The sequence below is a fragment of the Protomyctophum bolini genome (genome assembly GCF_963924005.1).
Source record: "Protomyctophum bolini genome assembly, chromosome: 11".
Taxonomy (NCBI): domain Eukaryota; kingdom Metazoa; phylum Chordata; class Actinopteri; order Myctophiformes; family Myctophidae; genus Protomyctophum; species Protomyctophum bolini.
The window spans coordinates 34310193-34327214 of record NC_137872.1 but is presented as its reverse complement, the minus strand read 5'-3'; the positions used below and the strand labels follow the sequence as shown (position 1 = coordinate 34327214).

Here is a 17022-nt window from a genome sequence, read left to right as displayed (position 1 = left end):
TATAACTAACTAATGACAACTAACTAAGTACTAATTAGTTAGTACTTAGTTCCTCTCCCAATTTCCTGTTTCCTTTTCTGTAGTATTTCTGGTTTATTTTGTTTACTAGTTAAAGGTAGAGTCAGTGATTTCACTTAATTCAAATATCACTTATTGTTTTGTTTTGTTGTGATAATCCTCTCTACTATAGAGTGTGCTGACCATATAAGGAGTTCCTCCCTGTCCCCAGTTAACCCATGGGGGTCAAAAAACCTTAGGTTTCGTTTTTGACTCTCTATCCTGATTGGACGAAGGCTTAGGTCCCACAGCCAAAAACGAAACCTAAGGTTTTTTGAGTGAAATCACTTACTCTACCTTAAATGAATTACCTTGGATCTTTATGCTCCCACAACTGCCCAAAAATACCTCCTACTGGTTTTGTTGACCCCTTTCCTTAACACCACCTAATTGTTTGAGGGGCGCTAGTCCCTCCAACTGTATGCCCAGCTTTGTGTTTGTGTGTACCACACATAGACTGTAAAAAAAACAATATGGACAAAGCGTTCTCCGGGTCTGATATGGACGTAAGATGAAGCCTGTCAGTCCTTGAATTGTAAATCGCCATCTTTCTAGATCCGTTTTGGGCCCAGCTGGATCCCGATCATAGACTGTAAAGGTAGCCACTCCTCTCAGAACATACTCTACTTTATGGTAATTTTTTAAATAAATGCGACCATAATTTTCAAAAAGAAATATTATGACATGAGAAATGAGACTTTAAACTAGTGACTGGAAGCAGAAAGTATTCATGACCATGTTTATTAAGGTAATACGGTCTAGGTGAAGTTGGGCCCAAATACGTGTACATGGACCTCTAGGGAGCTACGGGGGTTTTTTTGGGCCCAATGACAGCGCTACAACAGGCCATTATATGAACTTTCAGGAAGTCAGGATTTCCCCCCTGGTATCACATAGTGATGAAAAAAATCACACCCGTGTGAAAGGAGGGGCGCTCTTGTCATCGTACATCAATGTATGTTCCTACATACATTAGTTAGCTCAACTGTTCCTGTTAGCTTAGTTAGCTCAACTGTTCCAATTGTTCCTGTTCCAATTTGATTTGCTTTCTGTCATTACTTCCCATTTGATTTGTTTATCCTGCTTCCGGTATGAGTTTTCTGACCTGATTGGATAAAATGTATATCAAACCTTTGTTACTGAATAAAACAATATACAGCAATGATTTGGGAAAATAGAGCGAGCTATTCAACACTTATTTTAACATGAATCCATATCGCTGGCCCGGACGGTTATAGCTCAACTGTCTGGGCACCTATAGGCTGCTGAGCCAGCCTGACAGCGTGCCGCGGGTTCGACTCCCGATGGCCTGTACACATGTCAATACACATGTCAATACACATGTCAATACACAAGATATCTCATAAATTAATACGCAGATTGCAGGATGAAGCCATGCTGGGTTTGGTGACTCAAGGCCATAATTATCAGCACGGCCTCTAAGGACTGCTTTTAGAGTCACTCGTATCTCTTCTCCTCGCAACTAATCAAAATGGTCAACTTTTTATGCAGTACTTTAGCTCTTTACATTCATCCTTTTCTCTTGCAATCTATTCCGCTGCCTCTTGTCTCCTTTACTGTCTATACTTTAACTTTCCTCCAGTTCTCGCCATCCCAATATTTTCCTCTCGTCTCACTCCTTTCACTTCTCTATTGTCTGTTTGCTCAGCACTATGCAAAAAAAAAATGGATTGCTCACTTCCATCTAATATCATATTCTGTTTGCCATATACAGTATACTGTGCGTGAGTACGTGCGTGCGTGCGTGCGTGCGTGCGTGCGTGTGTGTAGGCTATACAGCCAGTCAGCTATTTGATAACCTTGCTGTCTTCTCCAGACCTTCACACATTGTGCAGCCTTTTCTGCTTATTTGTCCGTTTCACGAGTCAGCTCTCACCCCTTCCTTTTCCCCCCCATATCTGTTCTTAAGCTCTCTTGTCAGTTACTGCATGGGCACTGGGCAGTGGTGTTCATCACGTCTGCCTGTCAAAGGGGTATACAGTATCATATCTTACATTTCCCTGGATTCCACGCCCACAATTTTGTTCCCAGGGAGCGCACACAATGTGCACCAGTTCAGGTGGCCAAGTCATAGACTGCGACGTATGCCAAAGTGGCCATTCCCGCCTGTGCTTTCTGGTCCTGACTCCTGGTATGTCACTGGCTTCCCCTCTGCGTTTTCAACCCAGTTCGGTGGCTCCTATATACACTACAATCACGGTTCTTACACTGTTTCTTTCTTCCGATTGGCTACGCCCGATGACGTGACACGCGCACGTTGGGTTACAGGTGCATGATGGGAAGCCCGGAAGTTTGGTTGTTAGAAAGCCCACAGAACGGCTGGCCAACGTTGCAGCATACTGGTCAAAGCTGGAGCTGCAGGCGGGACCGTGCACATAGCACGAGGAAACCCTGCGTTTGCACTTCCGCGTTTGCCAACCAAACAAATGCGGAAGTAGAGCGTACTTCCGGTTTTGCTTCAAAACGCCACTGATATGAGCAACTTCCATTGAAATGTGTGTGTGTGTGTGTGTGTGTGTGGTGTGTGTGTGTGTGTGTGTGTGTCAATGTGAATTTATCAGAACAGCCATGAAAGGACTTGGAAATACCCTGAGAGATTGTTTGGCAAAACTCACTACTTAGTAGTTAATTTGTGTGGAAAAACATTTGCACACATTCACATTAAAAAGTGGCACACTGCCACTTTTCGGTTGTGTAGAAGACCGTCCTCAGGCCTGTGACCATGCAAGTGGCAGTGTGTGTGTGTATATCTTTGATTGTTGATGTCGAAGTAGCCTATAATAAACCTTTCTATGTACCTGTAAAAGTATAAACTACTGTGTATCAATTAATTCTCATTAGTGACTGAGACGTGCGTGCGTGCGTGCGAGCGACATTGGTGGGTCCCAAACAGAACACCAGTTTAAATTAGGTCACATAGCCTAAGCATCTAGCTCTAGATGTGAAGGTAGCGGTGGCCTAAATATCTACACAGCGGGTGATAATGCTGTGGCCAGTCTCCTGACTGGCTGTGGCCAGCTGTGGCCAGTCTCCTGACTGGCCACAGTCCTATATAGTCTCCCTTCATTGGCTGCCAGTCAAATTCAGAATCAACTTTAAAATGTTTTTATTAGCCCTACACCACGGCCTGGCACCGCCCTATGTATGCGACCTGATCAGGCCTCCCGACTTTACAAGGCCTAAACTATAAGGCGACTCGGTCATAGGACAGAATTTGTGGAACACCCTGCCAATTGCTGTCAGCTGGGGCTGCTTCCTCCCTGGCCATTTTGTAAATCAAGGTTAAATACACATTATGTCCTCCGTGGCCTTTCAAATTACACAGTTGTGTGTTGTGATAGATAGATAGATAGATAAATAGATAGATAGATAGAAAGAAAGATACCTTTATTATCCCGCTGGGGAAAATCAGTCGCCCAGCAGTTAAGGTTACAACTTACATGTAAAAAAAAACCCCGTACTGTAGTATACAGTAGAAACAAGGCAAAAAGAAAGACAATTTATAATAATAATAATAATAAAAATACTACAGAGCAAACAAGGGTAAATAATTAAGGTGTCTTATCAGTGCGTCATAAAGTGTATCACTGCGTCTCGTCATGAGAAAGACGAGAGAGATAAAGTCAACAGTGCAAAGCCAAACAATAAAGTGTTCATTGGTCAGTGCAAGAAAGCGTGAGACGTGACCCCCCCCCCCCCCCCCCCCCCCACACACACCCCCTCTTCCACATTAGGCTTTGATTGTCCTAGCCAAACGGCCATTGTGTGTCTCATTGTGGCCTTTCAGTGCAACAGGAGGATGAATCTGTCGTTCCTGCACTTATACTCCAGTCCCTGTTATCTCTAGATGGAGGGGGTGGGAGTTATTCAAGGATGGCGCCCACTGTATTTATATCGGCCACGTGATGTCTCACATCGTCATTTAGTGCCCTAAACAAACATTAAAGTCCATAGACTCAGCTGGAAAAAAAACATTACGTCACAAGTGCTCTACACAGCCATTACAAAGTCCATAGACTTTAGTTGCATGGCTGCCACATGACGTAATCTTCAAAAGTCATGCATTGGAGGGACTATAGCGCTCCTCAAAAACCAACGTGCCCCACTATACCTCCATGGAGTAAGTGCCTGGACTTAAAAGTCTTATGCAACACCTGATCGGTTCAGAGAGACGGGTGCGTAGGCAGGAGTCAACGTATTAAAATAAATGCACAAAAAGTACACAGCGACCCGCACACCGGCCTTTTTGACATGCCTGAAGAAGGTCTTTTGAATCATATCACTCAGTCTCTCTCTCTTTCTCTCTGTGTGTGTGTGTGTGTGTGTGTGTGTGTGTGTGTGTGTGTGTGTGTGTGTGTGTGTGTGTGTGTGTGTGTGTGTGCACGCGTGTGTGTGCATTCAATGAAAACATTAGACGTACTGTACCAAAGGGCTCCTTGTTTAAAATGTCATTCATCCTGCCAAACATTAGATGGGTACCCATAGTCGTTTATTATAACCTTCATGGAAGGTTCCAGGTCTATGTACTGTTGTCAGGCTCTGTGTTGGTGTCACACGGGTTCCCCCGCTGTCGTGTTCACTTTCAGCCGAGCCGCCCCCTTCTGATTTATTTTGTTCATTCAGGCTTTCTACAGCCGGCGCTGAATGGACCGTCCATTGATGCAGTGTTTGAGTGTTTCCCAGTCATTTGTAATTCAGCCTTTTTCTGTCAGCGGTGTCTGCGGCGGCCATTCGTTTCCGTATAGTGGTGCTTTGGAGGGCTGAGAGCACCAGGAACGAAGCACAGTGCTGCATAGTAACCACGAGGGAGGGACTGATCTGTACTCTGAACACACGCTGCATCACTGATGCTCTCTCTCTCTCTCTCTCTGCTCTGGTAGTGGTGGGGGCCTCTCTCTCTCCTCTCTGCTGGGTCACGGCAAACCATGAAGGAGTGTATACTCTAGAAAGAGGATAAAATCAGCAATTTCAGTGCGTAGTAAGAAGAGTTGTTTAATAACGGTGAGGATCCGCATTTGTATACAATTTACAATTTAGGCATTTAGCAGACGCTCTTAATCCAGAGCGATTTACATTAAGCAAGAACAAAAAAAAAAAGCATGGGAATACATCACATAAAAAGCATTTATCATGAAACATGCGTAAGCTAAGAAAGTAGCCTAACAGTGGAATATCTATATAATGAAACTATACATATAAACTATACAGAAATGCTATCTAAGGGGGTAGGGTAAGTGCTATGGGCCATGATGGAGTCTGAAAAGGTATACTCTGCCATGTCAAGTATACTGTCATCCGCTTTTATTTTATTTTATTTTATTTACTATGTAAAATCCTATGTAACCTTTCTATCTAATCAGGTTAATCTCACACAAAAAAAAAAAAAAGCAAAATACACTTGGCCAAAGAAAAAACAATTCAGACACTCATAAATACAACGATATATATAGCCTTCATTGAATTAGCACAGATTAGGCCTCTAGTAATTACAATTTACAATGTAGGCATTTAGCAGTCTACGCTCTTAATCCAGAGCGATTTACACTAAGCAAGAACAACACGTGGTAATACATCAAATACATAGGAATAGTCGTCAAGGATCATAAGCAAGTAAGCACCTAACACCCGTCTAACAGTAGAATATCTGCACAATGAAACTATGAGTATATGCACTATAAAGTGCTACGTCTACATGAATTAAAGATAAAAGAGGGTTAGGGTTAGTTACACATTGACGTGAGGGCAAGATTATGTTGACAATGTTACCACTTATTGGGTCAAAACATTTACATACTGTATCTGTACAGTCCAAGCCTTTGTACAGTATCTGTGAGAGAGAGAGAGAGATCAGAACCCTATATCGTTAAAAAATATATATAAAAACACTTTAGGGGTGGAGTCGCTGGATGGCAACCGCAAGGTTTGCCTGTTCGAACCCGGTCTCCCCCAGAGTTAGCATCGAAGTGTCCTTGAGCAAGACACTGAACCCCAAATTGCTCCTGACGTGATGGTTTGGTGCCTTGCATGGTTTCCGCCGCCATCGCTGTATTAATGTGTGTGTGAATGGGGGAATTGATGCACAATCTACGTAGTAAGTGCCTTGGATAAAGTCGCTATATATAAATGCACCATTTACTGCTCCGGTTGTAAACGTATATACTGTAAGCTCATTCATTTGAAAATGCTAGTATAATGGGCAACCCGATGGCCAAATGTTTAGGCTGCTTACTTACCATGTGTCACTCCCATATTACTCTATACTGTGTCAGTCAAAGACCAGAAAAGCCAAAAAATATAAATGAATAATAATACAGGTGTAAATGCCATGGTGGCTTTTCCCCTCCCGGTTCTTCCATATCCGTCTGTCTCTACGCCCCCATGTGGCCTATAGAACAGACTGGATGCTCTGGTCTCTCGTTGAAACCCTCATAGCCACTATTGTTTGAGCACACAGTTTGGACGCAGACGTAATACTGCAGCTGTAACATATTATAGGCCCTTAAATACAGCTGAATATGTATCGATTAGAACGTTCATATGGTTATTCTTCATGTGCTGGAGGGTAATGAATGTGAATAAACGGGATGAGGAGTAGAGGAGTATCGCCTTGTTTGAGTTTGGATGTGAGCTCTGTCGTCGTTCTCCATCATGCCATCACATATTGTACTGTACAGTAGCCTCTCCTGTGGTATATGATCGCCTTCATTCATTATGCTACAGTGCCTTCAATGAAGGCACTGTAGCATAATGAATGAAGGCGATAGTGTTAATTTAACACTATCTTCCATTATCCATACCATCAACTAGATTAAGCTATATGACACTTCCTTCATGTGTTGAATGGAGGCACGCAAGGTACAGTAACTGAATAGTCCATCACTCTGTGGTGAAAATCACAAGTACGGCTGAAAGATATCTAGTCTGTTCCCATAGTGACCAGAGTTTGCAGGAGTTATGTGGGATGGCTCCTTGCCCATGCGGGCACACCATTTGGTTTTTTTTTATCATTCAATGTTACAGTCAATATGGACTTTTTAAAGTTCCCACCTAAGGACCTCTGAAGTATGTTTGCCCACCTGAGTAATGCTGAAAACAGATTATATAATTATAATAATAAAAATAATAACCAGAAATGCACTATCGAGCTGCCAACTTGCGCCATAAATAATACTAATAATATGTCTGACGCTCTTCATGGTGTCTGCTCTCTCTCGACAGTGTCTCTCCGGAAATGATGCCATTGCCGCTCGTGCCACCCCCCCTGTCGCCATGACAATGCCATTCAGCCCCCTCTCCAGTGACGAGGAGCAGCAAAGGATGCTGGGAAACAATCGACATCTCTATCCAGGGGCTGAGGATGAGGAAGAGGAGGAGGAGGAGGAGGAGGATATGGAGGAAGACGGCCGCGACGAGGAAGGCGAGGACGAGCAGAACGGCGAGCTGGAGGGAGAGGAGGAAGGCGAGGACGAGGAGGTGGAGGAAGTGAGGCGGGGAGGAGGAGGCGGCGGCCTGTCGGCGGGAGGCGGCCTATCGCGGGGAGGCAGGGACGAGGGGCACAGGCAATCGGGCAAAGGCGGACGAACCACGGGGGACAGACAGGTGCGGTCCGGAAACCCCGGGCACGCCGCGAACCCCTACTCGTCGAACCCGGGACCCGCGCTGCACCAGCAGCCCACGGCCAGTCAGATGCAGGCCCAGCAGCAGAGGCGGAGGCAGACGATAGCGGAAACCAGAGCGCTGGTGAAGGAGCACGGCGCCAACTCGGTGGCGTCTGAGGAGGCCCACGTCTCCATGATGGTGTTCCGCATCGGCATCCCGGACATCAAACAGACGGTCAGTCGCCGGAGCCAGTCTCCTAATACCCCTTCCGCACGCACGCACGCATGCACGCACACACACACACACACACACACACACACACACACACACACACACACACACACACACACACACACACACACACACACACACACACACACACATTCATTATCAAGTTCACTTCACAAACTTCATGTCAAACTGCCACACCACCATGTTCTTTAGTCACAGCACACTTCCCTGTAGAAAGTAGAATCCGTTGAAGCCGTTGTTATGAAAGAAGTTGTTTTTAATTACCCATTACCAAACAATTCACTCCTGCCTTTTTACTCTGCTGTCCACACTTTTCTGTATGGGGTGGTCATCAGTTCTAATCTTCAATGCATAATATAGTGTTGTTAAGGTTTGTGCACGCACGCACTAGCAATAGCATTAACAACTAAAAAGTTAAGAGAACCTCAAAATTCTTATCAGCAATGTGGTCTGATCCTAGAAAGAGACAGGCCACACAGAGGTCGAAACTTTTTTTTTGTCCGCCTTGGTAAAATACAGTTTTTGGGAGCTTGACTGTGTGTGCAGACATACTCTTTCTTTTGCAGTTTGTTATTTTTGTTCGAGCACCCGTTGTGAATTAGGGTGACGTACGCTCAATCAGAGTACAGAGTGTGTTTGCCTATTAATCACCAGAGATTAAGAGAACCACCCATACAGTACAGCATTTGACCACCAAATTTTGGTGTTCAAATGTGGAAGTGCAACCGAGCGCTCAATGTTAAAGCCCAGCTGCACGGGGTTTCCTCGTCATGAGTTCACGGGTCCGCCTGCAGTCCTACCTCTTACCACTAGGGCCCAGTGCTTCAACGTTGGAGTGCCTCACTGGCCCCTTGGAACCACCAGAGGCGAACACTGACCGCATTTGTCCTACCCACCTGTCGAGCAATGACGGTACACGAGCCACCTGGAGTGCGTGCTGGACCTCAATTTGCCTAATTAATGGCATTATATGAATAGTCCCTCTCTGCAGGCTACAGATGCAGTGAGCGCTCCGACCAAATGATTACTGAGTGAGTACCTGTTTATGTTTCATGTTAAATCAATCAGTACCAAATATAAGTACTGTGGGGGGTGGGGCTGCATACTGTGCGATTGTAAAAACCGAGAGAGACAGACAGACACACAGAGAGAGATAAGCAAGAACAACAATCTGGTACCACCCACATTTAAAACAAACATGGGTAAATTCTCCTTCCACAGCACTGCCACCCAAGTGTGGAATGCCCTGACTCCCTCCCTCAAAACATGCAAATCACTGGCGTCCTTTAAGAACAGGCCTGAAAATCCACCTTTCAGCATGCCAAAGGGAGAGGAAATGATTGCTCCTAAATGTCACTTAAAGTGACATTTCAGATCCGCGGAACACAGCGAATCAGGCTGGAACCCAGGCTAGATTTCTCTCCCATTTTTAAACATTATTTTTGCCCATGCAAAGTTTCCTGTAGCGCTGGTTTGCAGTAGGGCTGCACGATATGGACAAAAATTCATATCACGATATACATGGCAGATATCTCGATATCGATACGATGACGATATATCGTGCAGCCCTAGCTGACACCGTCGTCGGGAGACTCCAGACCTGAATCGCCATAACATATTTTCTTAATGGACCTGGCTAGCGATGCAGGGCTGGAGCCAGGCTACAACAGGACAGAGGGACAAACGAGTGATGGTTTATTTTCCGAGGGGCACAGGCTAAAATAGAGGGCTGGCTTTAGAAGTGGACGATATATTGTCGATATAGACGATATATCGATATGTCGACGATATATCTATATCGCGATACCGTTGACTTTTTGCGATACTGATATTGTGCATGTTCATACCTCGATATCGATACGATAACGATATATTGTGCAGCCCTAGTTTGCAGTGTTGCCAGTTCTGCTTATTATTAGCGACTGTGGGCTAGTTGTCCTGTAAAATAGCTTACATTTTCATAGTTGCATGTTGCACGATTCTTTTTTTTAAATTAGCTGATGTAATAGGGCTCAAGTGATGAAACTGGTTGCTTCTTTTGGGCTTGTTTTCATAGACCTGGTCGCTTGTTTCACTCACAGAATCTGGCAACCTCTCTGTATCCCACAACGAAAACGAAACACAACTGCTAACAATCTTTCGGTAGCTTTGCTTTGTAGTTGATTGATTGGTATTGGAATTGAGAGTTGAGATTGAGAATATGGTTACAGTATCTAGTTCACACTATACACCTGTAGTCAGCTTTGAAACATGACGAGAAGACTAGAGATTGATTGATTGATTTGACATAATTACAGTACATTTCAAGTACAACTCAATACAAAAACTGTTAACTGAGTGGACGACACCATAAAGCATTACACTTCTTTACAATAGGGCCCACCATTTTAAATTCATCAAAACATTTAGAGACGTACGAATATACACTTCTATATAGCCAAAAACAGGAAATCAGGAGGTAAAAAGGGGTAAAAGGGGTGGGGGCCAGTTTCGAATTGCAGCCGTCCGTAGGTGCCCTTTGAGTTTTACATGTTGGTGGCATAGGAGCGAAATTAATTTAGTCCCTTGTTTGTGGCGAATCTGGCTTGCACATGGTTTGTTGAACTTCCTCTGGTGTTGTGGGTGTGGACTTCGTTGACATTAAGGAAGTAATGGGTATCTTGGTGGTGTTAGTGAATCTTGTGGACCAGAACAGTTTGTTTTGGGAAGTCTGGAGCCTTGTTTTAAGGGCCTTAGAGGTGCTGTGGTACCAATACGTGCATGTGCATAGTCGAAGAGACCTTGTACGAGGGCTCCTGTTTAGGGTCTTCAAGGTGTTTTTGTTGACCAGTGAGGAGATCCTGTATTGGAATCTTGTTCTTTGGTTGACTTTTTTTGATTACGTTGGTGGCCATTTTAATCACCAGAAGGATTTGCCTCCTGGATGGAACCTAGGTAGGTAAGATCCACTCTACAGTGCATCAACGGGTTCCGATGCGTCGCAAAGGCAATATCGGCGGCAAGCGACGGGAGTCCCGTCGCTTTCAAACTGGCCGACAGCCGACCGTCTGTGCTGTCTGGAGCCGCCTTTAGATTTTATGCAGTTTCCGGGTCAGTTATTTAGTTTGTTTGACGAAACAACTGAAAACTACTGGCTCTCTTACTGAAAGAAACAATCCAATACAACATATCTTGGCGGTGCTTGTATTGCGTCAGGCGGCTGCCGCATAATGGCTAATCTGGGAACCCATCTGCATTTTTTAAATATATGTGCGACTTGTGCGTGTGTGCGTGCGTGTGTGCGTGCGTGTGTTTTTTTCCACAGAGCTCTGAATCTCTGGGAGATTAGTAATGGGAGATATAGTATAGCTCATATATGGAGCTCTTAAGTGACACTTGAAAGCCTTCGTATCAGGAGATGTACGTAGCCTAATCGTTAGGTCTTCTCTGAGCCCCAGAGTTGCAGTCAATTTGCCATGAAGGCCACGGCCAACGTTGCCCCTCAGTTTGGCCTTCTACCCCTCAAGAAATGATGTGCCCTGAGGCCACAGTGGCCTTGAACCCCTGCTCACACCACCCCAGCTGATTGTACCATTTCCTCTCAGTCCTCAACCCTTCTTGTTAATTTTTAGACGCCAGTGTCTTTTTTTTTTTGAGATTCTGAATTTTTACTCCCCCCTCAAAATATAATATTACATTGACTCTGATTCTGTGGCCTTTATCTTATTATTTGATTTGGGGCTCTGACATGTGGCCTTTATGCCAAATGGCTGTGGCCATAAAATGTTGAAATTGCAGGTCTGGTGGGCAGCTTTTAATTGGTTTAATTGCGTCGTCTTTGCTGCACGGTGTTTGGAAAAATAGAACGGATGACAAAACTATCGCTGCACCAAACTATCGAGGGTCTTTACTCTGAGTCTATACGAACTATTGTTTGCTGTTTTTTTTTTGTTTGTTTTTTAGAATAAAGGAAGCTGGCCGGGGAGGGCGATCTTTGTCGATGCACTCCTACGGGCTGGGGTGGTATATCTATCTGTCATCCTGGGGGGTGGGAGGGAGGAGTAGGTGGGGCCTTCTCACCAGTCTGACAATATAACCATGGCACTAGTGGCAACACAGACATGTGTGTGGGGAGGATTAATTGGCATAACTACTGAAATTTGTGAGGAAAAAAAAGGGGCGTATAATAAGGGGGTAATAAAATAATAATTGGCTATTCTAAATTTAAAAGAGAACAGGGGGGGGGGGGGGGGGGGGGAGGACAATGTTGGCTCGACTGGCAGAAGTTATACGCTTACTCCAGAACTGCCAACTGTCCCACATATCGAGGAACTGGGCAATCTACCACTGCCTGGTGGTGCAGTCGCCAGGCAGCCATGGTCTCTTTTTTCCACCCCTCTCTTGTTTTCTTCTCTTCTCCTCCTCTGCAGTGCTCTGATGAGTGTCAAGGCCTAATGAATCATCACATGTGACTTGATTGTGCTGATAATTGAATTAGGAAGCATAGGGAGTTAGGGATATTCGTGTGTGTGCGTGCCTGCGCGCGTGTGTGCGTGTGTGTGTGTGTGTGTGTGTGTGTGTGTGTGTGCGTGTGTGTGTGTGTGCGTGCGTGCCAGCCAGCCAGCCCTGGCCACATCCATTACATCACCCAAGGGACAACAGAGAATGGGAGGACAGAGAGAGAGAGAGAGCGAGGTATAGCCTATCTATCTCTGGTATTAGGCAGATTAAAGCTGAACCTTTTGTAATTGGTCAAGAAAAGACCACATTCCAGAGTGCGTCTTTCGGGTTCTTCATTCCATTAGCTGATGAAGTTGATGTACCACCTCTGGTAATGTAAGCGTGCGCGTGTGTGTGTGTGTGTGTGTGTGTGTGTGTGTGCGTGTGCCGCGTGTGCATGAACCCAATCAGCCCATATTTATTTAAAGTGCTGTATACTGAGGCACTATTAATCCCCTCCTCAACACTACTTCCTCCCACGTTCTGTGTGATTTTTAGGCCTATTATTGATCTGTATACATTATGAGTGCATGTCACTGTTGGACCGAAACCATAATTGTGTCCAACTGTATACATATTTAGCAAAAGTAGCTGGTCTACAAGCTCAAGCACAAGAAGTAGTGATCATGTGACCCATACGTCCGGCCCGGGGAAACTCTTCCCTGTCAGGTGCAAAGAAGCAGCTTGGACTCCTCATGCATAGAAGGAAGCATGAGGTCAGTTCGGCTGCCCCTCCAGGTTGGAAGAGGAAGTGTTTAACGCCCAGGATTACATTAGATAATTGATACTGGGTGGAAAAAATGGGTTGCAAAATCGTGGGATAAAAGAATATTTACTAAAAAAGAAAAGGAAAAAGATACAGTTCACACGTTTTAAATCTTCAGAAATACAAATGTTTTTTGTGAAGTACGTTTCTCACCCTAAAAAACCTCCATATGCGTTTCATCCGTCCGTTTTATTTAGTGCGTGAAACTTGGCTCTCTCTTTGCCCTCATTACAATCCTCGGATCTATTAATTATGCAATGTGCCACGCCTGTAGCATCATTAATATGCCAATCACCTGGGCACTGAGGCTTACAGAATTATTATGAAATGGAATCCAAGTAAGACCTGGCGCTGATTGGGATATTATTGGTTATTAGTGTTTTGTCACCCCCACTCTCCGTTCCGGACCGGCGCTTTTCTTACCTTTTCTAATCTGATTTTATTATCCAAATAAAACAGTGGTAGAGGCGAGAAAAGCCGCAGCTCAGAGCATGCACGCTGCGTCTTTGTTGACTCGACTTTGTTGACTCGTTTTTCACAATGTACCACTCGTTCTCGGATATAAGAATAATAACCAAGGCGGGGTTGGCGAAAGGGCCTTTCTGTGTGGAGTTTGCATGTTCTCCCCGTGTCCCCTAGGGTAGGTAGTAGGTACCCTCACAAAAACATGCAGTAATCCTGGTCTCTAAACTGCCTCCCCCTGGCCAGCCGGGGCGCCTGATGGAGGGCAAAGGAACTGGTTGGAATAACGTGTTCCTTCCACGCGCTACGTCCAACCAGGGAAACTCCCCCCTGTCAGGTGTAAAGGAGCAACTTGGACACTCAGGCATGAAGGGAGCATGAGTTAAGTCCGTTGCTCTCCCCAGGTTGGCGGAGGGTGTGTAGAGCCCAGGATCACAGTAGATGATTGGCACAGGGGTGAAAAATGGGTTACAAAATCGTGAGATAAAAGATATATATTAAAAAAAAAAGAATAATAACCAGATTAATTAAGGTAAGAAAAGGGTTGGTCCGGAATTCTCCTTTAAATTCTGAATTTGATTGAACTTCCCTATTTTGGGACTGTCGTTGACAGGTGAAATTCTTCGAAAAAACGTTGAACATAGCATAGCAGATCTACAAACGGCACATCACAACGTGAATTTTATTTTCACCGTGTGACACTGTGACATGAGTATAACATAGAGCTTAACGTGTGGGTAATCGCTCTGGCTTTCTCCCTTCATCTTCCTCGCTCCAGTGTTGGGGTAATATCACTTTACAGTACCATCCCACTACATTAGGCCTGTTCTACATGTCAGCTAATTCGCCCTCAATAAACTCTAATTGCTTGTTAATTGTGTTCTAATGAGATGAGGGAGGAACCAGAACAAAAACACAAATGTTATGAAGTGTGTGTGTGTGTGTGTGTGTGTGTGTGTGTGTGTGTGTGTGTGTGTGTGTGTGTGTGTGTGTGTGTGTGTGTGTGTGTGCGCGTGCGCGTGTGCGTGTGCGTGTGGTTTATAGCACGATAGTGTTGCTTGCTGAAAAGAACTGATTCGTGTCTCATTATTTGTGTGTATACTGTATGTGTTGTCACTGTTGTGTGTGTGTTGGGTTCTTTTTGGCAAGCAATGCCATTGTAATACGGAGTATGAATTAGGCCTGTAAAGATGCAAACAAATCTTTCTACTGTACTTTAGGCCTTGAGCAGGATTAGCCTAGCCTGTGATCAATACCATTTTCGGCTTTCTGATCCAGTCGTAGCGGGAATAACTTTCGTAGCGGAAATAACAAACGACGAGAACCACCACACACCTCAAAATGATTCCCGTAGTTTAAAACTTGTTTCGTTTGGTATAATTGTTTTGTTTCTTTTGGTATAATAAAGGTTTTGTATGTCCATGTTCGTCTATTCTAACTTGTAGCGAGGCTATAGTGAGACTAAACTAATTAATTCACACCAACACGGCTAGTTTACCAGGCTTTACCAGGTTTACCAGTTTACCAACACGAATACCAGGCTTTCCTCTGTGGTGAAAAGGCTGGTGACGCGAAGTTAGGATTGGCCTGACAATTGACTTTCTCTTACTCTCACAGTCCCCAAACTATCTCTCTCTCTCTCTCTCACACACACACACACACACACACACACACACACACACACACACACACACACACACACACACACTCTCTCTCTCTCTGTCTCTAGACACTCACTGCCTTTAGTGGAATTCCGCTCGCTACACAGACACTTGTCAAGCACTCAGAGAACACATTGACTTTGACCACCATCGGGGGCGCTTCAGAGGTAGAATGCTAATGAAAGTGTATAACAAAAGAGGTGACGAGGGACTGAGATAAGAGAGATGGAGACATACTGTATAGGAAGAGGTGGACGAGAGGAAAGTTCAAGGGAGATATGGGGGGAGGGAGAATGGAGAAGAGCATGGGAAATAGCCAGGCCAGCAGTGCAGAACGTGACAGAAAGAGGAAGTGAGGATTGTTGATGGGAGAGGTGGGAGGGTCTGTGGTTCGAAATATGTAAAGAAAGAGTCCTCGTCCTCTTTGTGAATTGGCAAGAGACGGGGAGAGAGAGGAGTAGGGAAATGTGGCTGTACGAGAAATAGAGAGAGATAGACTTATAGAAAGTAAGAAATGAAGGATAAAGGAGTGGACTTAAATGACGTGAGACAGAAAGAGAGGGGGGGGGGGTGTTTCCCCCATAGGTCTCGTTAAAGGCCTCTCTAGTCTCATTGCACTTATTGGCCTGCAGAAAATGGCCAGAGGAATGGGCGGAGAGGGCCATTCTCTAACGTCTTGCTCATGAACGACGGTGTTGTAGGAGTAAGATGGAGACAGTATGCTGATGATGGACATGGTGAAATAATAACCATTAGAATAGGCAGGAGTGGGAGTAGTGTGTTCACAGATTGCAGAACCAGAGACAATTTTCTGTCCGCATTATCACGACGATGACACAAAGAAGATGGAGACGGACACAAACAAAATTAATGATGTCCCTTCCCGTTTTCTTTCATTTTGATTTTAAATGGCCCGGCCATTATACAGAGCAGTGTGAGAACAGTGCTTAGCAGCTGTCATTAACGAGGGAGCTTTCCCTCGACTGTGTAACATGTTATGAGACCAGAATCAGAATTATTACGTACTGTACACGGTTGCTTTATTATGGTCTGGTGGGTGAAATTCTTTCTTTTTTCCGTTTGTTACATCATATTGTTTCTGCGAGAAGAGAGAGCATAGAGGTAGAGTCAGAGCCCGAGAGATGAGAAGAAAAGAAAAGAATAACCCACTATACTACAGTAACGGGTCAAACTATAGAACAATGTGCACAGGTCTCCACCAGGCCAGGTAGTAGTAGAAGTCAAAACAGTCAATCAGGATGAAATGCGAGAAATCGGACAGGTCTGTCTTGATCACATGACTATTGAGATAGTGTGTTTCACAATTGTGAAGTGTTTGATTGCTTATCAAAAGTGTGTTTATCAAAAGTCTATGCTATAAAAGGCCAGTGTGTGAAGTTTCACGGCAAGCGAACATTCATGGTTTGAACAGACCACTCCTGCAAACTTTAGAGTCAATCGGATCTGAAAAAATGGTCAGATCCGTCTTGATCACATGACTATCAGGATAATGGTCATCGATTTGTGAGGACAAGATCTGTAGGTGTAATAGCACAACATTGGTTTGCAAAAACCGGCCTGTTGGTGGCGAATAACAGTACAAACTATAACTAACTAATAACAGTAATGTGAAAAGGCTGTCATTTCTTCTTCTGCCTATGGGAATGTGTGTGCAAATTGTAACGGCCATCGGACGCTACGTTCATGATTTGAGGCATTTTGTTC

At 44.6% G+C, this 17022-nt stretch overlaps 1 protein-coding gene across 1 annotated transcript in view; it reads left to right on the top strand.

Annotated features, from left to right (window-relative positions):
• The window catches only part of shank1 (SH3 and multiple ankyrin repeat domains 1), a 106406-nt gene that overhangs the window by 31255 nt on the left and 58129 nt on the right, over window positions 1–17022 (top strand). The window contains exon 5 of the mRNA XM_080776676.1: window positions 7297–7911. Within this exon, the coding sequence (XP_080632802.1) occupies window positions 7348–7911 (564 nt within the window). The 5' untranslated portion in view covers window positions 7297–7347. The remainder of the gene's footprint in view (window positions 1–7296; window positions 7912–17022) is intronic.